General features: G+C 36.1%; 1 protein-coding gene across 2 annotated transcripts; it reads left to right on the plus strand.

The window, feature by feature from the left end:
• The first annotated feature begins 16,028 nt into the window (after positions 1–16,028).
• Positions 16,029–22,155, plus strand: LOC149786531 (uncharacterized). 2 transcript variants are annotated; one of them, XM_089977034.1, is made up of 3 exons: positions 16,029–16,711; positions 17,947–18,205; positions 20,741–22,155. In XM_089977034.1, exons 2-3 carry the CDS (start codon positions 17,956–17,958, stop codon positions 21,307–21,309), a joined length of 819 nt encoding a protein of 272 aa, XP_089833160.1. In that variant the 5' UTR covers positions 16,029–16,711; positions 17,947–17,955; the 3' UTR covers positions 21,310–22,155. The 2 variants fall into 2 exon arrangements, with proteins under 2 accessions (XP_089833160.1, XP_089833159.1); XM_089977033.1 differs by lacking the exon at positions 16,029–16,711 and having other exon boundaries at positions 17,737–18,205.
• Positions 22,156–24,965: the final 2,810 nt, after the last annotated feature.

Here is a 24,965-nt window from a genome sequence, read left to right on the forward strand (position 1 = left end):
GGGTATTAATTATTTAATCAGTACTTACAAACTTTGTCAATCTATATAATGGGTTTGCGACAAACAGTTGAGAACTGCGCCTCTACTGCGTAAGCAGTGTCTCTGACAAGAGCTAACCTAAATAACTTCTGTCATCCTAGCGCGGCAAAAGCCAGATATACTTAGTACGGTTTACCAAACAATTATACCAGTGCTTTCCAACCTTTTTGACACCATGGGCCACTGAAAAATATTTTTCTTACACCCATAACGGTGTAAATACGGCAACATCTTGGGGAACGAGGTATGGAATTGCTGTAAGGAATGACGGAGCTGTTCTGATTCAAGGAACTACTATTTCTACGTAATTCTGGTCTCTATTTATACACAGTTTTGCTTTACGCTCATTTCGGATCAGAACAATGCTCTCGACCTCTCCAACTGAAACAGTGTGCATCATCTCGCTTAACTCATCCATTATTGATTTAATAATTTGCCTGTTCAGCAGCTTCCCACCAAATCTAAATTGCTGACCTTTAGATACAAGAGAAATGTACTTTATGGATTTCTGCACCTGCTTGTAAAGCGCGATCTTTATAGAATAGCATACACTTGTATTACACAAAAAGATAAAATTAATCTCAATATATTTTAGTGGAAAATTACTTTCAATATAATTTAATGAAAAAATTACTTTTAATATAATTTAGAGAAAATTTCAAACCTAATACTTTTACTCAAACATTATGTCCTAATAATATAATGAATAATTTATAGCAGACTTTAAATTACACGTAAATATTAATGTCAAATCTCGAATCATTTAGATGCCTTGGTCTTATCTTTGTTAATTTTCTTCAGAAAACTAGTTTGATGGATGATAATGTACCGAACTGGAACAAGGCGTTGTGGGATATTCAAGTGTTCTTCTTTTATATGTAAATCGCTGAAGCAAACGGAAGAACTTGTTTGGTGAAAATTAAAAACAATTTTAATTGTAATATATTTTATTGACAAAGTTCTCGTCGTTTTAGTTTCTTGTCATGATTGGGAGAACGCACTTGATCACCCAACCCCTCCATCTCTTTCTCTCCACACGAAATATAATCCAGGGGTTCTGAAGAAGTACAAAATTCCATACGTTTGAAAAAAATTGATACAATTTGTAATCAATCAAGATGAATCGGTTTAATTATATTCAATCATCATCATCATTGTATATAATGACGCTGGGCGCTTTCGGAGAATAGCAAAATCAAGGAACTCCTGGAACCCTGGTGCAAATTCTACAAAAGAAAGCAGAAAAACAAAGAGACAAACCAGAGATTATATTTTAATTTTACCGACAAAATATACAAGATTAATTGGATTTACTTAACTTAAGAACAGTGGACCTGGCTGTTGGTGGGTCTTCAACTTTTAAGTTACATGATTCAATATATGATGAACTACCAAAGTAGAAAAGAAAGACAACAGCAACAGTGTTTGGTGCATTTTTCCCAGCACAATGGTTTGCACAGGTAAAATAATAGAAACAAAAAAGCTACTAGATGCACGGGGTCGAACCCACTACCCTCTGGGTCTAGTCCTACGCATATGCATACTTTGAAAGAAGCTACTACGTTATATGGTATTGTTATATTTATTTAATGATAATATTTCCATATAAAGTCTCCCATCCCCAACAATTCAATCATTAAAGAATACTAAGCGGGCGGAATGACAGAAGGACTATAGACAAATTACCATAATTGTTTTTTTTAAAAATCTTATCTCTGACTCCTTTTTCCCGTCCCGTTAGATATGATTGTATTCCCTCCATGCATGCAGCTGAATGATGTCACCTCCGAGAATTTAGTATCGTCACCGATGGACTTCTTCGGACAAATTCCTTGCCCTTAGCAGTTGCCACCGAGCGCGAATTTTGTTTTTACAACTGCATGTTTGTTGCACCATGATGCCTTTAAATTTTTGGCACCAAATTTCAGCATATTTTGAATTTTTTCCAAGCGTGAAAGACACGGAAAACGTTATAGAGTATTCACTCTGAAATGCCAACATTGGAGCATCGTTTTCGTTTAATAAAGTAAGAAAAGTAATGTACTAAATATTATAAAATCAAGTGGACCACGCTATCAAAATGAATAATTCACTAATTGGCGTTTGAGGAAAAGAGATGCCGAATTTCGATTTACAAAATTAAAAAAGACAACATGACATTATGATTTTTCTGGTATTTAACCGTATTGTTATAGCTACTTGGCAATAATATCCTTGACTCGCGTGACAAGGTTCATCAGTGAAAGTCTATGGAATATGACTTCACACAGAGCATACTATGAAATGCTTTGAAAGAAATACTTCAAATTGTCAAATCAGAATAATAAAGGAATCCGTTATTATTTCATTATTCATTCATCTAAAAGGCAAACTGTCATCTAGGCGATGACGATAATGAAAAGATTGCGTTTAATTTATGGACCATCATTTATACTGTACCACGCGAAGCGTAAGCGACATGTAGGTGATAACAATTCTAATTTCCTGTAAGCGAAATCCTTATTTTAAACATAAAGGAAACGTTATGTTGGAAATGGATTTTATTCCAAAAATATAGCCTCATCCTCAGTGTGAGGCATTTCCAAAAACATACATTTCCTCAAGTGTATAGCTGTCGTATTAGCTAGTACTACGACTCCGTGCCAATGCACCCGTACGGATGGCACGTAATGGTACGCACACCTTCAACCCTACTCACTAAGTATAAATAAACAGGACCGAGAAGTAAACAAGTACGTGTGAAAAGCAATTGCCGTGACCCGATTATCATGAACTATCTGATGTCAGCTTTAGGACAAGACAACATTCTGGCCACATTAGCATGGTACCTTGGCCTCCCTTGAAGATTGCGAATGATACGGCTGACGTTTCGCGTTTACATTGGTTGGGGTGGGGTGGGGTGTCAACCTTTGGACAGTCGACTTGTCAAAAGTCGGGTGATGAAATCGGGTCACAATTAGTACTTCCAGTTCAGTACCCAGGAAAATAGTTCTAGTCTATTTTAAGAACAGTTGTTCCTCTCTCATTTTGGTGGTGATAGAAGAGTTAGATTGATGCATTTTTGGAAGGGATTTAAAGGTAATTGTTTCTTCTAGAGAATATAAGCGTATGGTGTGGTTGTCTGTGTGTATTTCAGCAACAGTGCACAGTGAGTAACATATCATGGTGATAATCCGGAAGTGAATTCTGTGTTCCTTTGCATGTTGCTTTTTACAGTCCAGCCTCTCAAGAAAATGATGGTAAACCTTTGACAAAAACTTCACCATGAAGTCATCTTTGAAGTTATTTTAGATTAACATATGATTTGTATTGATTGTCACACAGTGGAAAGTCAGTACTGAGAAACAAATGTAGAGAACATAGAATAAAATTAATTGCGTTCTATGCCCTGATGCGAGATTCCCCCTACTTATGGCATTCGATTATCGTTATATAAGAGATGAGGTCTCGGTGTTATTGTCCAGATCGAGTAAACAACTAAATAAAGTATGACATTAATGGATAGAATCACAGGGATCTGATCAGAGACACAGAATAGAATAATACGAAAACCTGTATGTAAAATATAATTTATTAATTACATAAACAAAATGAATTTGAGCATGACATTTGAACGAGTTACTTTCTCTTAAAATAAAGTTATAAAATTTCTACGAATTTCAATTAGCCCTTCTGTTACACCGATAAAACAAATGTCATCATATAATAGTGAGACTGATCAAACTCAAATTGCCGGCATGTTATTATCACTGCTTGTTTACGCTATTTTCGAAATCACTGTTGGTGATGGGTTTGCGTTGCCCTATCTCTCTCTCTCCTCTTCGTGTCATCAGGTTTTAGCTGCGCTCTTTTCCAATGTGCAGTACAGGCATGGAGCTATTTTCCTTCAAAGAAATAGAATATGAAACCTAAACATTTGCCTGATTTTTTTTCTCTTCTCAAGGGATCAAGCACTTTTCCCACTCTTATCACGTCAGATATTGTCTTATCGTAATTCCACAGATCTAAGCTATGGTTAGTTGACAGTCACCTGCTACTAATATACAAAAAAAGCACTAAAGAAAATTTATGTCTTTTCTAGCGGCTGCTAGCATTCCTACTGGAATCATGATATAATTAGACCTCTTAGATAAACCATTACATCCCGCTGTGGGCTGTACATTAAAGCTATGTCAGTCGACACAAGTTCTTAATACCATGGTCTCTTGAATTCACACTTCATTACACATGAGTTGATGACTTCACTCCTTGTCCTAACTACGCTACTTACTAATTAGCGATTCAGTAATAAACATTTCCAGCCATAGAAAAATCAATTCTCCGTATGCATGATACAAATCATTTAAAATAAATAATTTACTTCTCACAATTTGTCTCAGAGTAATGCATAAAATCTTTAAGATATACTAGTCCTATAACATTTAAGACAAATACAATATATCTCATAATGCGTATTAAAGAAATACGTGAAATTCCTACACTGCCTGGTGTTTATTACATTCAAGACAAATGAGTGTACGATTATTGTCTGAGCCCAAGGAAAACTTTATGTATGAATTTAAAACGAATAAATCCAACCAATAATTACAAAATTACATCAATGCATAATGTATGTTTTTGAGACACTATTTCTGCTTTAGGAGCTCTCGTTCACTTATCATCAGAGAATTCTCTCCGTCACTTCTCTAGTTCCGGGTCTCTCAAATTTCACACACCCCCTGTCCCTTGGAAAATATTTTTAACGAGATAAATTACTTATTAAGTTTCATGGGAGCTAAATTCTGGCCTCTCACAGAAACTTAGATTGGATTAAAATCCGATCTCCGTTGTCTTCTCGAACGACCGCGTTGATCTGATTTTAGTTAGGTTGGTGGTGAATTAGTATCGTTTGTTCGAACTTGTACAATTTCATTAAAAATCGATTCAGCGATAACAAGAGTGTGTCAAATGAATTTTGTTTAGATCAATATATTGGCAGCCATAACTGCAAAGTCCATTGCCGCTTGTAGTGTTAAATTTTGACCCTCGTTGAATTCTGACCCGCCGGGTCATTTTTCAACGACCGTGATCAAAATTTCACGTTAAAATCTGACCCTTTTTTAAATGTCCTGTTAAATAACGACCCAGATGTAGTATCACATTTTGACCCTCGTTGAATTCTGACCCGGTCGGTAATTTTTCAACGTGATCAAAATTTCACGTTAAAAACTGACCCTTTTTTAATGTCCTGTTAAATAACGACCCGTTCAGGTGAAATTATAACCTTAGGGTAAAATGTTCTGTTATTAAAACTCAACGTTGATTTTTGAACCACTTCTAAAATGAAATCAACTTATTACTCACTGAGCTGTGTCTTTCTTAATTTTTTTTTCTTTTAAGGAAACAATTGTGTGCAATAGAATGTTGTTAATCTGTCGCTATCGGAATTCTCTCCGTTATACTTTTATTTTTAAATGCCCCAAAATGCGGAACATTTTCAAAATAGCTGAACTTTGCTTTGGACAAATTGGACAAACTGATAAATGAATGGCTATGTTTCACTTCGGTAAAGTCGCAAGGTTCAACAGGGCAGGTAAACAACTAAACAGTATGTTAGCGATGATCAGGAGCGTAGCTGCCTACAAGGCAGCTGCCTACACAGAATTTTGACGATTTTTTTCAATGGTTTAAGTTTGACTCACGAAACCGATATGAAATCTATATTTATATAATACAATACATACGGAAAAGAGGATTCATTAGAAGTAAAAACACGAACAAGATAGTAGCAAACTCGATTTTATTGAGTCTGTTCATAAAAATTTGATGTTTTCTTTTCATTTTTACAGTATTAAAACAGTACCAAGGTTCAGAAAGTCTCAACAAGATGCATGAAATGCTATCTCAGAGCCTCTAGATTGTAACAATGTTGCCCCGTACCCACACACACCCCACTCCTCTAGCAGTTCGAGGCATCGCCGTTCAACATGCCTAATCATCAATCATATACAAGCTACGTCCCTGAGGATAATTATAACAGTAAATAAGAACCCGTGAATAAGGAATAAACCATCTACAGTCGGTTTAAAGATGCATACTAATGAACGACTTTGTCTATTTGAAACTGTAGGTAAATCAGGTAAAATTAGGATTTTTTTAATGAAAATGCAGGTTACATATATATATATATATATATATATATATATATATATATATATATATATATATATAAGAATTAACGTTCAGTTTAAAGTTTGCGATGGATCAATTGCCTAGGCGGTTCAGCTTATTATTTAAGAAAACCACATATATATATATATATATATATATATATATATATATATATATATATATATATATATATATATATATGTTTAGTATCTGTATAAGCGTTCGAATCCCAGTGAGGGCACTCTTTTATTAATTTATTTCAAATCGAATTTTGAAGTATTGATATGCAATTTGTTCTAACGTTTTCTAGTTTATAATGCATTTTTGAAATTATTTTTGGGAAATGCATATTATTTTATTTTCATAAACATTCTGCATTTTAAATTACAGAATAATATTCAAGCGATACGACAAAAAAGGCGTGGCGATGTAACTCTTGTTAGACCTAATATGCCGTGTATGTTTCTGAAGTGACCGCGCCTTCGCTTGCGGTTTATATATATGTGCATTTAAGACATTTTGATACGATCTTAAAATTGCACACCGGTACTCTTAAAATCGATAATGCTAACTGTTTTGTCATGATATTACATCAAATAAAAATCTCAGATATGCATCGGCATGTATTATGCATTATATATTCTTTTTTAAAAATCATATCGATTGGGAATAGAACCATTGACCCTTTCTTGATAGACAAGATTTTAAAAAGCTTACATTGGCATGCATTTTAATGCGAATCATTTCAACTGTTATCAATATACATGGGTATAACTTATCTCCCTATAAATACACCAATGTTTATAACGGTTATCATGTAACTATCGGCCGACAATACAGAGAAGCAGAGATCAATTGACAATGTTTACGTTTAGACCAAATGTAAACAATATATATATTTAAATTTTAAAAATACATTTCTTAATTTTATTACAAGAAAAACGTAAAACCCGCGGCCGTAAAATATCGCTAATTTAGCACGATTTACCTGTATCAAAAGATTTCCAAAAATGGCTTCCTTCACTTGGAATTAAATTATATTGTGCTTGGGTAGCGAACATTCCATTAATCTTTTAAATTCTGACGAATACAATTGAATAGTTGGGAGCAATCAAGTTTCCAAAAAGCAAGCAAAATCACTTAAGTTTTTGTTACATTTAAACTAGCATTATGTGTTATTTGTTCAAAATCCCTCAAAATGTAAGGGTGATATGGAGCGGAAACCAAATATATAGTCTATTGGGCCTTTGATCACAAAATATCACATTTAGCATGGACCGACAAGACTGGAATCGGCTCTCTGAGCATAATCTCAATATTGTGCTAATTTGTCCCATCTGCTACAGCCAACTGGGATAATTACTGGAGCAGAAGATGTGTTTGTGGAGCAAGACCTGGAAGGTGCCATCACTAACAGGTGTATGTGGAGTTCCAAAAAACAGCCCTTTTCAGGGCTAACCAAAAACTCTAGAAAAGAAACACTATTCAATTTGCCAATGTGAGAATGTAGAGCAGTGTTTATATAAACACTCCCTCCTTTCCTGGTGTAATTGTGTGTGTGTGTGTGTGTGTGTGTGTGTGTGTTTGTAAGCACTCACGTACGTTTGTGTGGATGATAGATTATTGGGTTTTGTAAAAGCTGAAGTACGTTTGTGTAGATAGTAGAGAGTATGGTTTTTTAAACCTTCACGTGTATGGATAGTATATTATGGTTATGTTTCTGCTTTTCCGTGTGTGGATAGTAGATTGTGGTTATGTGTTTAGCTTCTCCCGTGTGTGGATGGTAGATTTTGGGGTTTGATTTGGCATCTGTGCGTGTGTGGGTAGTAAATGGTGGGTTTGTTTCTGCTTCTTGACGTGTGTGAATGGTAAATTTTGGGTTTGATTTGGCTTTTTCTCGTGTGTGGATAGTATATTGTGGTTATGTTTTGACTTCTCAGCGTGTGTGGATGGTATATTATGGTTATGTTTCTGCTTCTCCGTATGTGGATAGTAGATTGTGGTTATGTTTCTAGCTCCTCCCGTGTGTGGATGGTAGATTTTGGGGTTTGATTTGGCATCTCTGCGTGTGTGGGTAGTAAATGGTGGGTTTGTTTCTGCTTCTTGACGTGTGTGAATAGTAAATTTTGGGTTTGATTTGCCTTCTTCTCGTGTGTGGATAGTAGATTGTGGTTATGTTTTGGCTTTTCGGCGTGTGTGGATAGTAGATTGTGGTTATGTTTTGGCTTCTCAGCGTGTGTGGATAGTATATTATGGTTATGTTTCTGCTTCTCCGTGTGTGGATAGTAGATTATTGGGGTTTGTAAGCGCTCACGTAGGTTTGTGTGGATAGTAGAGTGTGTGGTTGTTTAACTTTCCTTTTGTGTTAATAGTATAATTGGGTTTTGTTTATGCTTCCCGGTGTGTGTGAGTAGTGAAGGGGGCCACTATAGCCTCAATGGGAATTAGCATTACAGAACCCCCCCTGGGCCACTATAGCCTCAATGGAAATTTAACATGGAGAAAAACCCTGGGCCACTATAGCCTCAAGGGAAATTTAACATGGGGAAAACTCATGGGCCACTATAGCCTCAAGGGAAATTTAACATGGGGAAAACTCATGGGCCACTATAGCCTCAAGGGAAATTGAACATGGGGAATAGAGTTTGGGCTTGTCTAGGGACAAGGGGAATTTAACATAGGATTTTTTTTTTTTAAAAAAGGGTAGGCAATCGAAAGTAATTCTCTTTTCGAGACCTATCAGTGGCCCTGAAAAGGGCCTTTGGGTTTCTTCTTCTTCTAATTTCTTCTATTTCTCCACCAACTTCTTATTTTCTGTCCTACACTCTTTCTCTTCTTTTCTTTCTTTTCTTCCTTTTTTCTCTTCTTTCTTCTTCTCCTCCTCTTCTTTCTTCCTCTTCTCATTTTCTTCTTCTTTTTCAATTTTTTCAGTCCATGTTCTTATCCTTATCCGTTCCTCTTCATCCTCCTTCTCCTCCTTTATTTCTTTCATCACACCACTTATCATTTCCTTTACTTTTCTTAAGTTGTTAATCTCCATCTTTACTCGATGGGGGCTATAAGAATAGTGATCTTGATTCATGCAAATATCAACGCGCTGGTTCAGGCTGAATAACGGATTAGAGATACTAATAGAATGAACTCATCCATTATTGATTTAATAATTTGCCTGTTCAGCAGCTTCCCACCAAATCTAAATTGCTGACCTTTAGATACAAGAGAAGTGTACTTTATGGATTTCTGCACCTGCTTGTAAAGCGCGATCTTTATAGAATAGCATACACTTGTATTACACAAAAAGATAAAATTAATCTCAATATATTTTAGTGGAAAATTACTTTCAATATAATTTAATGAAAAATTACTTTTAGTATAATTTAGAGAAAATTTCAATCCCAATACTTTTACTCAAACATTATGTCCTAATAATATAACTAATAATTTACAGTAGACTTTAAATTACACGTAAATATTAATGTCAAATCTCGAATCATTTAGATGTCCTTATCTTTGTTAATTTTCTTAAGAAAACTAGTTTGATGGATGATAATGTACCGAACTGGAACAAGGCGCTGTGGGATATTCAAGTGTTCTTCTTTTATATGTAAATCACTGAAGCAAACGGAAGAACTTGTTTGGTGAAAATTAAAAACAATTTTAATTGTAATATATTTTATTGACAAAGTTCTCGTCGTTTTAGTTTCTTGTCATGATTGGGAGAACGCACTTGATCACCCAACCCCTCCATCTCTTTCTCTCCACACGAAATATAATCCAGGGGTTCTGAAGAAGTACAAAATTCCATACGTTTGAAAAAAATTGATACAATTTGTAATCAATCAAGATGAATCAGTTTAATTATATTCAGTCATCGTCATCATTATATATAATGACGCTGGGCGCTTTCGGAGAATAGCAAAATCAAGGAACTCCTGGAACCCTGGTGCAAATTCTAAAAAAGAAAGCAGAAAAACAGAGAGACAAACCAGAGATTATATTTTAAGTTTACCGACAAAATATACAAGATTAATTGGATTTACTTAACTTAAGAACAGTGGACCTGGCTGTGGATGGGTCTTCAACTTTTAAGTTACATGATTCAATATATGATGAACTACCAAAGTAGAAAAGAAAGACAACAGCAACAGTGTTTGGTGCATTTTTCCCAGCACAATGGTTTGCACAGGTAAAATAATAGAAACAAAAAAGCTACTAGGTGCACGGGTTCGAACCCACTACCCTCTGGGTCTAGTCCTACGCATCTGCATACTTTGATAGAAGCTACTACGTTATATGGCATTGTTATATTTATTTAATGATAATATTTCCATATAAAGTCTCCCCCCCTCCAACAATTCAATCATTAAAGAATACTTAGCGGGCGGAATGACAGAAGGACTATAGACAAATTACCATAATTGTTTTTTTTTTAATCTTATCTCTGACTCCTTTTTCCCGTCCCGTTAGATATGATTGTATTCCCTCCATGCATGCAGCTGAATGATGTCACCTCCGAGAATTTAGTATCGTCACCGATGGACTTCTTCGGACAAACTCCTTGCCCATAGCAGTTGCCACCGAGCGCGAATTTTGTTTTTACAACTGCATGTTTGTTGCACCGTTATGCCTTTAAATTTTTGGCTCCAAATTTCAGCATATTTTGAATTTTTTCCAAGCGTGAAAGACACGGAAAACTTTATAGAGTATTCACTCTCAAATGCCAACATTGGAGCATCGTTTTCGTTTAATAAAGTAAGAAAAGTAATGTACTAAATATTAAAAAATCAAGTGGACCACGTTATCAAAATGAATAATTCACTAACTGGCGTTTGAGGAAAAGAGATGCCGTCTTTCGATTTACTAAATTAAAAAAGACAACATGACATTATGATTTTTCTGGTATTTAACCGTATTGTTATAGCTACTTGGCAATGATATCCTTGACTCACGTGACAAGGTTCATCAGTGAAAGTCTATGGAATATGACTTCACACAGAGCATACTATGAAATGCTTTGAAAGAAATACTTCAAATTGTCAAATCAGAATAATAAAGGAATCCGTTATTATTTCATTATTCATTCATCTAAAAGGCAAACTGTCATCTAGGCGATGACGATGATGGAAAGATTGCGTTTAATATATGAACCATCATTTATACTGTGCCACGCGAAGCGTAAGCGACATGTAGTTGATAACAATTCTAATTTCCTGTAAGCGAAATCCTTATTTTAAATATAAAGGGAAGATTATGTTGGAAATGGATTTTATTCCAAAACTATAGCCTCATCCTCAGTGTGAGGCATTTCCAAAAACATACAATTGCCTCAAGTGTATAGCTGTCGTATTAGCTAGTACTACAACTCCGTGCCAATGCACCCGTACGGATGGCACGTAATGGTACGCACACCTTCAACCCTACTCACTAAGTATAAATAAACAGGACCGATCAGTAAACAAGTACGTGTGAATTTACGTGTGAAAAGCAATTGCCGTGACCCGATTATCATGATCTGATGTCAGCTTTAGGACAAGACAACATTCCAGCCACATTAGCCTCGTACCTTGGCCTCCCTTGATGATTGCGAATGATACGGCTGACGTTTCGCGTTTACATTGGGTGGGGTGGGGTGTCAACCTTTGGACAGTCGACTTGTCAAAAGTCGGGTGATGAAATCGGGTCACAATTAGTACTTCCAGTTCAGTACCCAGGAAAATAGTTATAGTCTATTTTAAGAACAGCTGTTCCTCTCTCATTTTGGTGGTGATAGAAGAGTTAGATTGATGCATTTTTGGAAGGGATTTAAAGGTAATTGTTTCTTCTAGAGAATATGAGCTTATGGTGTGGTTGTCTGTGTGTATTTCAGCGACAGTGCACAGTGGGTAACAAGGCCTTGGTGATGATCCGGAAGTGAAATCTGTATTCCACTGCATGTTGCTTTTTACAATCCAGCTTTTCAAAAGAAAATGATGGTGAACCTTTGACAAAAACTTCACCATGAAGTCATCTTTGAAGTTATTTTAGATTAACATATGATCTGTATTGATTGTCACACAGTGGAAAGTCAGTACTGAGAAACAAATGTAGAGAACATAGAGTAAAATTAATTGCGTTCTATGTGAGATTCCCACTGCTAATGGCGTTTGGTTATCGTTATATAAGAGATAATAGGTCACGGTGTTATTACCCGAATCAAGTAAACAACAAAATAAAGTATGACATTAATGGATGGAATAACAGGGATCTGATCAGAGATATAGAATAGAACAACACCAAAACCCGTATGTAAAATATAATTTATTAATTACATAAGCAAAATGAATTTGAGCATGAAATTTGAATGAGTTACTTTCTCTTCAAAAAAAGTTACAAAATTTCTACGAATTTCAATTAGTCCGTCTGTTACATCGATAAAACAAATGTCATCATATAATAGTGAGACTGATCAAACTCAAATTGCTGGCATGTCATTATCACTGGTTGTTTACGATATTTTAGAAATCACTGTTGGTGATGGGTTTGCGTTGCCGTATCTCTCTCTCTCTCTCTCTCTCTCGCCTCTTCGTATCATGAACCGTTTTGGTTTTAGACAGCGCTCTTTTCCAATTTGCAGTACAGGTATGGAGCTATTTTCCTTCAAAGAAATAGAATATGAAACCTAAACGTTCGCCTGATTTTTTTTTCTTCTGAAAGGATGAAACACTATTTCCACTCTTATCACGTCAGATATTATCTTATCGTAACTAAACAGACCTTAGCTATGGTTAGTTGCCAATCACCTGCTACTCATATACAAAAAACCACTAAAGTAAATTTATGTCTGTTCTAGCGGCTACTAGAAATCCTACTGGAATCATGATATAAGTAGACCTCTTAGATAAACCATTACATCCCGCTGTGGGCTGTAAATTACTTGCTATGTCAGTCGACACACGTTCTTAGTGCTAACACCATGGTTTCTTGGTTGAAAAGAATTCACAATTCATTGCACATGAATTGATGACTTCACTCTTTGTCCTAACCACATTATTTACTAATTAGTGATTCAGTAACAAACATTTCCAGACATAGAAAAATCAATTCTCCGTATACAGGATACAAATCATTTAAGACGGATAATTTACTTCTCATAATTCGTATCAGAGTAATGCATAAAATCTTTAGGATATACTATTCCTATAACATTTAAGACAAATAAAATATATCTCACAATGCGTATTAAAGTAATGCATGAGATTCATACCCTGCATGGTTTTTATTACATTCAAGACAAATGAGTGTACGATTATTGTCTAAGCTCAAGGAAAACTTTATGTATGAATTTAAAACGAATAAATCCAACAAATATTTACAAAAGTCCATCAATGCATATTGTATGTGATTGAAACACTATTTATGCTTTAGGAGCCCTCCATCGCTTATCATCAGAGAATTCCCTCCGTCACTTCTCTAGTTCCGGGTGTCACGAATTTCACAGACCCACCCCACCCCCACCCCGTCCCTTGGAAAATATTTTTAACAAGATAAATTACTTATTAAGTTTCCTCGGAGCTAAATTCTGGACTCCCACAGAAACTTAAAATGACTTATTTCGAGTGGGAGATTATTTTAAAACCATGAAATTCGTCTTCGAACATACACCCTCTCGTTTAGCTTAGCCAAAAATTGTAACACTCCCATAGAAATCAGAATAATTTTCCTAGATCGCATTTATTGCTAATCATTCTGAAAATATCATTTTATGACACCTGTTTCAAGTGATCCAAGATTTCCCAAACTTTTCTCTGGCTTGTCTCTACTTTGTGATTTACCGCGATTTTATCTTGATCACTTAAATAAAAATAAGTTACCTCCGACTGATTGCGAAACTTGTTAATCCAATGTTTGAGAATCTATTATCAGAGTCTGCATTGGTGTTCAGATATAACAAACATTATTCATTGGAATTAAAAAGTGCTCATTGACATTTTTGACTAAACACTACTTTGGAATTATAGAGAACACATTTATATACGTGCTGGATTACGTCATTCTGGTAATCAGGACATTAAAGACAGTCGTTACATCACGACATTAAAGAATTGGTACATCAGGACATTCGAGATTATTTGAATCTATTAGGAACATTCTATATATTTGGACTGGTGATTAAACATTTAGGATCATTTGAGATTTAAATCACAATACTGTAAAGTCTCATAAATTTTGCACGTTGTATTCTTTGGAAATTAATTATTTGTTGATTTTGCTAAACCTTGTCGACTTCGTTTCGTTCTGATACATGTGTTAAAAAGAGGAGTCGTAAGAAAGTGTTGGTTGTAGAACTTTCGGTCGTGAATGCAAGGGTGCTATTGGTGTTGGTGAAATTTAAACACAATTGCTTAATATATTATATGATAATGTATATGGCTAATGTGATTTTTAAACAAAATTTCGTGGGGGGCCTGTGTCATTATTAAAGGGTTTCTTCGAAAGTTGGCTACAACAATCTTGTAGTTTTCATGGGAATATTCTTGGAGGTATGTTGATTGTTAACGTTTTACCTACGTCCGGTAACGGCTGCCATTTTAATCGAATATTCTTTTGGCCTAGTTACAAAAAAAAAACTATCATGTAGAGATGTTTTATGCTGTTTTTTTAAGTTGTCGTTAATTCTTTACATTATCATCTTGTTCTTTTTTAATATTGTATTTACTTCCAGTGAACGTTGTCATGTTAAGTGGTGAAATCAATCTGATTAAAATTAGATCTCTGTTGTCTTCTCGTAAGACCGCGTTGATCAGATTTTAATCAGATTGGTGGTGAATTAGCATCGGTTGTTCAAACTTGTACAATTTCATTAAAAATAGATTGAGCGATAACAACAAGAAGGAGTCAAATGAATTTTGTTTAGATCAACATATTGGCAGCTATAACTGCGAGGTCCATTGCCGCCGTATGTAGGAACTTGAAAGAGCAATGTATTCGGCGATCTCTTTGGCCAAGTCAAGCCTTGTATGAGAAGGTCTCTTTTGAAAATGTTTCTATTTAAAAGTCGTCGTAAAAAAAAAGCATGACCTACGCAACTCTGCTTTGTAAAGCCGTGTATATAAGTTTTTAGATCAAATGAAATGTCTGGAAGTGAATAAAACCTTAACTGAACTTTCCAACAAAATACTACTGTTATCGACTGGGTTTGTTCTACAGTATGTTGACCCATTTACCTGTATATGCCGTTAAGTGGTATAATTTAGGAAGAAGAATAGTACACCGAACCCCCACCGCCATCACCACCACCACCAATCATCCTCTCTGGTACATGAATATAACGGTACTACATGTATATACTACTCGGAAAAATTAATTTTCGCATAGCTGTTGTCACAGGATTATATACTATATTTTGGGCTAAAAATTTCATATCATGTGTGTTTGTGTTTGTTTGCTTTCTAGAACTCATCCAAATGTAATAAAATAATCCGCAACACCTATCCATCTCACCCCATGTCCTACAATGTAAGGCGTATCACGTGTTATTTCTGTTTTGCTGTAGCACCAAAACAAAACTACCATGTGATACGTCTTACCTTGTAAAACTAGTCAACCAAGGTTTATCAAAGGAAGCAAGGAAGATGAAATTAAATCTCCGATTCACATCGGTCGAAGTCAAAATGGTGTATTTGGAAATAACTGATGTCGCTTTTAAAATCACAGCGTTTGAAGAACAATGATCAGACCATCAAGTTAATGACCATATACGTAGCGTCCTAATACTAAAGGCAGCTTGCTTAATGATACAAATATGAACTTGAACAAAATTACTATTTTTGTCCTTTTTTCCTTCCAGGCTTTAACATCGACAGCCCAAAGAACAATGATATAGTCCTATATTTTACTTTGATCTAGAACTGATATTTATTTCATAGATAATAATGAGAGAATGAAGAAGGAAAGCAAGAATTACAACAACGACTTTAAGGCTTCCAAACAGACGACAAAATCAGTACCTGTAGCTACGCCGATTAGTGCAAACGTTGTTTACCTACAACATTTTCAACCACGCCACGTTTTATAACTTAAAATGAGTTTTAATTCCTCTTCGTCTATATTACCGTGAATGCATGCGCAAGTGATGGTAGAAACGTGTGAGATTTTGCCAATTTGTTTGCAGTATGGTATTACTGCAAAAATAACGTTTTGAAGGAAACTTTCTAATGATGAAGTATAGACAGCAAACATCGATGTTCTACACTGGAAAATACCAATCGACGCATCTTTTGATATTTCTGCCAGATATAAGTATAACTCAGATATGGTGGCCCAGTAATTTATAGAAAATCATACAGTCTAACTAACATGGGATCGAAACGTAAAACTGAATGAAATACTGAAGGGCAAAAATAAGACATTGTGATCTACATTAAGCAGTTATGTCTGGTACCCAACCAGATGCATCTAAAAAGTTGTATTGCTTTGAGACTAATAATGTCAATAGAACCAACCAAAAAAGAGTGAAAGCAGCCTTTCATTATAATGACTTCAGGTAAGAGATTATATATAAAAAATATGAACATAATAAGTCAATGGATACCGAGACCAACAAGTAGATCTCCGCCTTTTTGCTGACATTTCCTCTACCAGGAATGTCAGAGAAGAAAAGTGGAGATCTACTTGTTGGTCTACTGGAGACCTTGCATTGACAATGTTGGGGGAAGGGGGCAGTAATTTCACACTATCATATATCAGATATCATGATACCCTGACAGCATTACCAAACTAAATGTAATGGAATCAACATCACACTAATCAAAAAGGTGTTGGAATAAATAAAGGATTACACATGAAACAATTTATTTCATACTTAAGGGAGTTTCTCGACACAGGAAATTGTATTTTCAACCACCACTGTGTAATTCAACAAATACAATTTAAAAATGCTTCATTGATAATGGAACATTCAAAAGTAAAATTGGAATTCTCGGCACAGAACATCGACATTTCAACCACAGATAAGATATAAAATGTAAAACTCGTCAAAGAATATAGAAATTTCAACCGCCTCCATGTAATTTAACATATGAAGCTGCAAAACTGGAAATGTAAAATGCAGCTTGTAACATTACATATTTACTCAACATGTGTAACTGGAATTCTCGACATAAGACAGTGCAATTTTAACTGCAACTTTCTCAGTGGACTTACTTTTGTTCGCTAGGGCGCCTCTAGTCCGAGTTTCCTCTGACCCCTGTCATCCCATTTTTTATATTTGGACATTAATGTTGGGGTGTGAATGTCCAAATTTCAAACATGGGGTGGCAAGGGTCAGGAGAAACTCGAACTACGGCGCCTCATTTATTAGAACACTAGTAAAGCTATTGAATCATTGACGATACATTCAACGTCCAAGAGGTTCTCGAAAAGTTTCGTTAAATCTTTCTGTACACGTTCGTTCTCCTGTCGTTATTTTTTCACCACGTGCTCTTATCATGAGCGCACCAAGTATCCAATTAAAATGCTCAAAATAACCGTGCTTTATGATTGGCTGCCAGCTTCATTATATGACGTATACAATGCATATATGGCTTTCAGTCATTGCTCACTTGAAGTGATACGAGTAGGGAAAGACCTAATGCCATAACATTATAGAAAATTGTTCTTCACGTTAGTTCGACGCAAGAAACTTGTTTCCATACAAGATTTAGCAATATTAATTGAAATATCTGTCTGTCTTTCTGAAGTACTTGCACATAACATATCTGTTCAAGTTTTCATTTTCAGAAGATATCAATGTTTCAATACGACAACTTCCGTCAAAATGAACAAGTCCAGCTTGGAATCTGGAAAGATGACCAAGATGAAAGCTACCTTAGAAATCTTTCTGCGTGTGTCACTGTTCGTCCGCACGACTTGAAATTTCTTGAGGGTCAAAGAATTTCTGACTTGCTTAGAATTTGGAATTTGCCAGAAGAAAAATCCAGTTGTGATGAGGGTTTGAAGGAGAAATACAATCTAAAGGAGCATGAACTGCAAGTGAAAAGTGAGTACTGTTATTCATATTATTATTCTAAACACATTCTCTACTTGTTGAAAAACAATTGGCATCAGACGTAAACATTTTATGCAAGCCTGGCCCCAGGTTAAGGCGATCGAGGCAGCCGACTTGGGCCCCGCGCCAACTCGCAATGGAATTATTTTGCTTGGTGCCTTGGGCCCCGCATGTTGCCCTGGGCCGCGCACATCCTAGCGCCGGGCCTGATTTTATGCCTCCTAGATCAGCCAGAAAGGAAAGGCTCGTGTGTCTAGCTTGAAATTTGACCATGAAGAGAGACTGGAGAAAATGGCATGCCATTAAAAAGGCATTTCGAAGAAGGTGCATTTATTTCATTTTCTAAAATCTTACGCTACATGGTTTTAAAAATGGTAAGTAGAAAAAGAAGATAATTGGTTTCTCTTAAAATTTCATACAATTCTCGGGAATTGTTTTATCGTATTTCATAATGAATTTGACATGTACAATTCTGAGATTATTATTTATTCATAACTGTAATCAGGTCAGTATTGTGGCAACGAAAGAGTTTCATATTTAGTTTGAGGGAAAATAGAGAAAAGAGAAGGATAACAAAATATTCTTATGGGTAAACATTTCCATTTATATCAATTATTGGTACTGTTTTACTGAAAAAACATTGAGAACGATTAGACCCACAAGTAGATCTCCGCGTTTTCCCTGTCAGTTTGGTAAATTAAATGTTAGAAGAAAAATCGGAGAGCTACTTGTTGGTGTTGTACCTGTTATTTTTTTGCTTCATAATTTCATATTTTAGTCTATGAGAACGACAGTAATAAATGCTTAAGAATCAGATATACGATAAGCAGTCTACTAATTGTAGAATTATTTGCATGTAACAACAATTTAAGAGCGTAAAAAAGGTTGAATACACGTAAAATTTTATAAATTTTAACAACAAAATTAAAAATTGTGTAAAACATCGCTGAGGTGATTGACACCAACATGTGCGTGACATGGCTGGGGTAACTTGTAAACAATTAGTGTACCTAGTTGACCTGATTTGTTGAGTTAGTGTGCATGTGGAATTTTCATTCATTGACTGACCTGGACCTCAGGTACTATAATAGTAAACACCGTTAACGGTTGGGGTCAGAGCTGACGTTATACCGATCAGAGTGCGTTACATGCTTGTACTGCAAATGTCTTGATTGGCCAAACTATTGTACCTGATAATGCTATGGAGTAAATTATTGAATTAAATCCGTGCTGGGCCAACTATTTTTGTTCTCCGTCTATTTCCTCTCTTCCCCTTTTGTTTTCGTTCCGACATGACTAGTGGAGAAGAACTTGTTGGTCTAGTTATACATATTAAAATAAAGTGGGAAGGAAGGACAAATACAGGTTCTATAGTCGTATATGTCATTTTGAGATAAAAATGTAAAGTTCGTGAAAAGTAGTTTTAGTTTGTATGATTATTAATTATCTAATGATCAGCACGCAAATATTGAAGAAATTTATTACATCGCTTTACACAGTTGAGTCTAGAATTTTCTTCCCAAATGAAACTGTTTTATTTCACAATAGCAAACAGCTGGGGCCCCAAGTGGCCGAGTGGTCTAAAGCACTCTCCGTTACGGATCACTGCGATCTCACCTCTGTCTGTGAGAGTTCGAGTCTAGGATTCGGCCGGTTGGGTACGTGAGAAAGCTTGCCAGTAGCTTCTCGTGTGTCGGTGGTTCCTTCCGGGTTTTTTCCCGGGTTCTTCCTCCACCATTAATACTGGCCGCCATACATAGCCTATCGTGTGCTGAAAAATGGCGTTAAACCCAACGACAACAACAACAACAGCAAACAGCTTAATGCCCAACAACGCAATGGACATCTCCACAACGCCTTTTAAAACTCCCAATTCTGTACACTTTAATAAATTCTGTCAAATAGTAACTAAGTAATAATTATCCCAACTAAAACAGATTTGTTTCATCCAACAAATTGTTTTTCGGGCGTATTTTCACATCTCAAGTCTAAGGATTATAATGTTCACAATATAGATGAGCAGAATTGCTTTCATCAAGGAAATTAACTGATATAGGTAGACGTTCATTAAAAGATCTCAGCATGCAATACATGGCAGGACAGAATGATAAACGTTCAATTATGAAAATAGTATAACCCATTGAAACAGAACTACACAAGTTCTCTTCTAGCATTCAATAGTACTCAAGCATTTGTAATCTACCTTGAAAAAAATCTCTATGATTCCAGTAGGTAAGGATGTTTCTTTTCCTGTTTAGATAGAACGAAAATGAAATCTCCAGAATGTGTTCGTCCATTAGCATATTAATTACTAGCGAACTGTTTGTGTATACATTTTACGTCATAGTTATGATCCCCCTCCCTTTCTACCTGTCTGTCTCCTGCTCACGGTGTTTCATTTTTGATAGTTTGGATTCACATTAGGAAATACAACAAATTTATGTAGATCTATATATACCAAATGTATTTTTATGCATGTCTGAACATAGAAAAGATTTATAAGAATATTGTTCTTTTTCCTTGCAGGCTTTAACATAGACCGACGTATAACACCTTGTTTCCGTTACCGTGTCCGCTACATTGGGTCCTCTGAGTATCTGTTTGGTGGGGAAGCCAGACGTTTAGAAACCATTGGTCTTGGATATGCTAGACGTCTTGTCTTCAGTGGAGACAGTGTCAACCACAACGACTGCTATTTTTGGACAGACAGCTGTCCCAATGGATTTGCTTTTTGCATTGAGGCAGTTCAAGAGGGCGAAGAGTTCCTTGTGTACGATTCCAGAAACCGAATAGTTGGTGAAGTTAAAGTTCAGGCCATTGTTCAGCCAGAAATTGAGCAGCAGACAAAGATAGAGCCAGATGGTACTGTGGTGAAGCTGGTCTGTGTTCGATTGGGGTGTGCTGTTAAATACTTCCACAGTTACTCCAGAGGACTTGTAGATGTCCATCAACCACAAGAAATTGAGGTCATCGAAGGTGTGACTGAAGTGGCCAAACCTAGAGGGCAGAAGGAGGGATTTGCAAGATGTATAACTAATGTCCACCTAAAGAGATTTGGACCATGTTCCTTTCTTAAAGAGATACAAACATGTTGAGTTTCAGGGTTATATTGACTTTTTCACATTTCCGTCAAAGTCCAAAATGATGACCAAATGAATCTATGGTACAAATATTGTGACATTACACTTGTCAACGGATTGGTCACCCTCCCAGTGGATTTGCCCATAATATGCTCAAATCAGGAAAAGGTCTTCACCATGTGGGGGGCTCGAAGCATAGATTTAGGCTGCATTATCCACATTTTTCTTGTACTATTATAAAACATTGGTGCCTTTGTTTCCCTACAAAAGGAACAACAAAACAGGGGTAACTTGAAATATATTCTAGTTTTTACTTGTTTCGTATGTTGAACTTGAAACATGTTTTTGATGAAAATAAGGACGTTATACTGTCAAACATAAGGTATAGTGTACATACTAAAGTGATAGCAACGAATAATTTTGTCAAAGTGGGTATGAACTATGTAAAGGGCAGACACCGAAAGTTTGACTTATTAGAGTCAGCGATAAAACCCTTTTATCTGTTTATCTTAAAGTGCCCTGAATGGTGTACAATATTAAATACTATATTTTTCAACCTTGTCTTTTCTCTATTCATTTTGGTAACATAGTCTGTATTGTGATATTTACCTACTGCGTCAGTACGATAAAACTTGTCGTGAAAGACCACACTATCTGCCAAAAATTAAGGGTTTCTGTAGTTTCTTCTCATGACAGGTCATGACGCTATGAAATTAATATCTAAATGCATTGAAACTCTGTTCTCACAGAAAAGGTGGTCTCTTGTAGCATTGGTCTTTCAATATAGGTTGTTACTGTGCTGTATTGTTGGATTTTATTTTTGTTTGTTTAGTATTTGATAATAAAAGATGAAATTTAAAACATTTTGTATGTGTTGTATATCTCAGTTTTTGCCCCTTTGTTTGAGAGTTTTGTAAATATCTAGATGATGTGATTTTGATTTTTAAAGTAGCTTTAGCAATGTTTCAGTCATATGGCTACGATGTCTGCAATGTGCCAGTTTATAGTGATGTCTAGCACTGGGGCATCATGCCGCAGACATGTAGCATGATGTCCCCACCAAGTCACATTTTCCTGACACCAGGCCGACCAGTCCTAACAATAACCTCTTAATGCTGAACGCCAAGCGAGGCAGCTGTTAGTACCAATTTTGTAAGTCTCTGGTATGACTCGGCCGGGGATCGAACCCACCACCTCCCGCAAATGAGGCGAACGCTCTAACCACTAGACCACCGGAGCGGTCAAATATCTAGGTAGAGGGAGAATAAAATAGATGTCTAGTTTGCAATTACTGATTTTTTATAACCCATTTCTAATGCAAAAACAAGGAATGGAAAATTTGATCATCACCAGAAAAAGAATTTTACACAAATGCATCGCCTGAATTAGGTGAGGGCTACAAAATGCTAGCATCCTAAAGACTGGATCTTTCCTTTTGGATCACTCAACCCTTTATTTAATGGCTCGTGTGTCTGTGGCAAGTTACAAATGTCTATACGTCATTTGCCAAAATGCAGAAAGTTCATCGTAATAAAGGCTCAACGTTACCCTGTCTATTTGTGACCTATTAAAGGCTCCAGTACTCGTTTCCATCTCTTACACGTAACTTATAACATATACTAAATTAGAGAGAGAGAGAGAGATGCTCACGCACTTGTGCATGAAAATATCTAAATACCAAATGTGACTTTTAGCTCTAATGGTCATAGACCAAACCAGCTTGTGGGGCTGCTTGTTGTACATTGTAAACTAATCGGGTGGACTATGAAACTTGACACACGCACTCATATAGTTCTAATTGGACCAAAATGAAAACGGTGCTGCTTGGGCATCCAGCAAGACCACCACGGTGGCATGATTAATAACATTGTCATTACACCTCATGAATAGATAGATGATCATGTCAACATGGAGCCTTCACTAAAATACTTCTTATGATGTCAGCTTGGTCCTAAATGAAAATAGTGCCGACGTGGCAGCCATCTTGAAAACCCCATTATTGCTTCTCCTACATGGATGGTCATATCAATATGAAATTTGCACAACAGGACTTCTTGTGTCTAGCATTTCCTAAATGAAAATGATACAAATCTGTTGTCTACTATGACTGCCACGGCTGCCAAGCAGCAACATTTTATTATTGCTACGCTTCCTAATTGATCGTCTTGTCAGCAATGGGGTTTTCACTGGAAGACTTCTTGAGCAGCAGGGAAGTTGAACAGACCAGTGCGTCCAGCCAAAATAAACCTTCCTACGCGAACTTTCTCCGTAGAAGCCTCAGAATTCAAAAATAAAGCCTTCTACGGAGATCAATTTTCATGCATTTCAGACCGGGTGCATCGGTTGGTCGCGCCGGTGTGTTAGTAAACATAGCATCCGAGATAGGAAAAATAAATGTCAGGGAATAATATTTTGTTTTTTGTTGCAACTCGGGGTTGCTTTGGCCAATTTTACGTCACATTAAAATGATATACTTGAAAATAATATGAGTTCGAAAACTAGCACAGTTGGAGAGCCTCATTCTGCTAGATTAGCGCGAGAACAATTAGCAGCACTAAAGAAACTTATTCCAGTAAAAAAATTATTCAAGGAAAAAGTTCGTGAGCACGAAGATACGCAATATGGAATTACCGAGATATCGTCAAAATGGTTAAAGCCAGTTACCGAAACAACCGAGCGAGTCTTTTTTGGTGACATAAAAGATCCGGATATCAGGAAACGTGGAATTCTTCCCGTGTTGAGAGGTATCGAGGAACATTCACGAGTATTACCGGAACGACTAGCAATACTAGCACAACAACACGGGCAACAACCAGGAGGAGGAACCCCTGCAATTGGTTTTAAAATAAGTAAAGGAAAACCTGGAGGAAGAAAACCACCTATAGGAAGAAAAGCGTTCCATCTCGAGAATTTAAGAGAAAATTTCACCGAGGAGGGATGGGGAATAATATCACAGTCGCTCTCGACGTTGTATAGTAATATAGATCAATTTGGTGAATTTGCGGAAAATTATTTTGATATTCGAAGAGGATATCTGACTGATATAGGGAAAAAAAGATACGCAAACCGTGAAAATTGGTATAATATGTTATATAAAGTTTACTCGGGAAAATCACAGGCGAGAGAAACGGATCCATATTACAGAAGATTTTTAACAGCCGCAAAGGAAACGTATAATTATAATAAGCAACAAGCGGAAGAAGAAAGGCAACAAAAGAAAGAAAAAATTCAACAAGCGAAAGAAAAAAGACGACAGGAGAAAGAAGAAAAGCCTAAAACTTCACGAAGAAGGAAAACAGAACCAAAAGAAAAAGTTCAACCACAGGAAGAAGATATTCAACCACAAGAAGAAGATATTCAACCACAGGAGTTTGAATTTCGACCACAGGAATTGGAAGAAGATATTCAACCACAGGAATTAGGGGCCAGACCAAAAGAAAGAAGTCAGCCTCAGGAAAAAAAGAAAAAACCAAAAAGGAAAAAAGATAAGAGCGACCAGGAATCAATAGTTCAACCAAGCGATTACAAACCACCTGCGGACAAGGGAGTTCGAACATTAACTGAGGAAGAAATTGCATCTCATTTAAGAGAGAAGATTGATTATAGTAAACCTGCTGATATTTATTTGAGAGAAGACAATATCAAATATCTCAAAGATAGTGGTGAAAGAT

Source organism: Sinohyriopsis cumingii, chromosome 12 (assembly GCF_028554795.1).
Source record: "Sinohyriopsis cumingii isolate HCF-2022 chromosome 12, ASM2855479v2, whole genome shotgun sequence".
Classification (NCBI taxonomy): Eukaryota; Metazoa; Mollusca; class Bivalvia; order Unionida; family Unionidae; genus Sinohyriopsis; species Sinohyriopsis cumingii.

Excerpts from the sequence above, each read along its gene's own strand:
- LOC149786531 (XM_089977034.1), top strand. The coding sequence starts at position 17,956 with ATGTTTCAATACGACAACTTCCGTCAAAATGAACAAGTCCAGCTTGGA. Across the intron at positions 18,206-20,740 it reads GCATGAACTGCAAGTGAAAA|GCTTTAACATAGACCGACGT; the intron begins GTGAGTACTGTT and ends TTTTCCTTGCAG.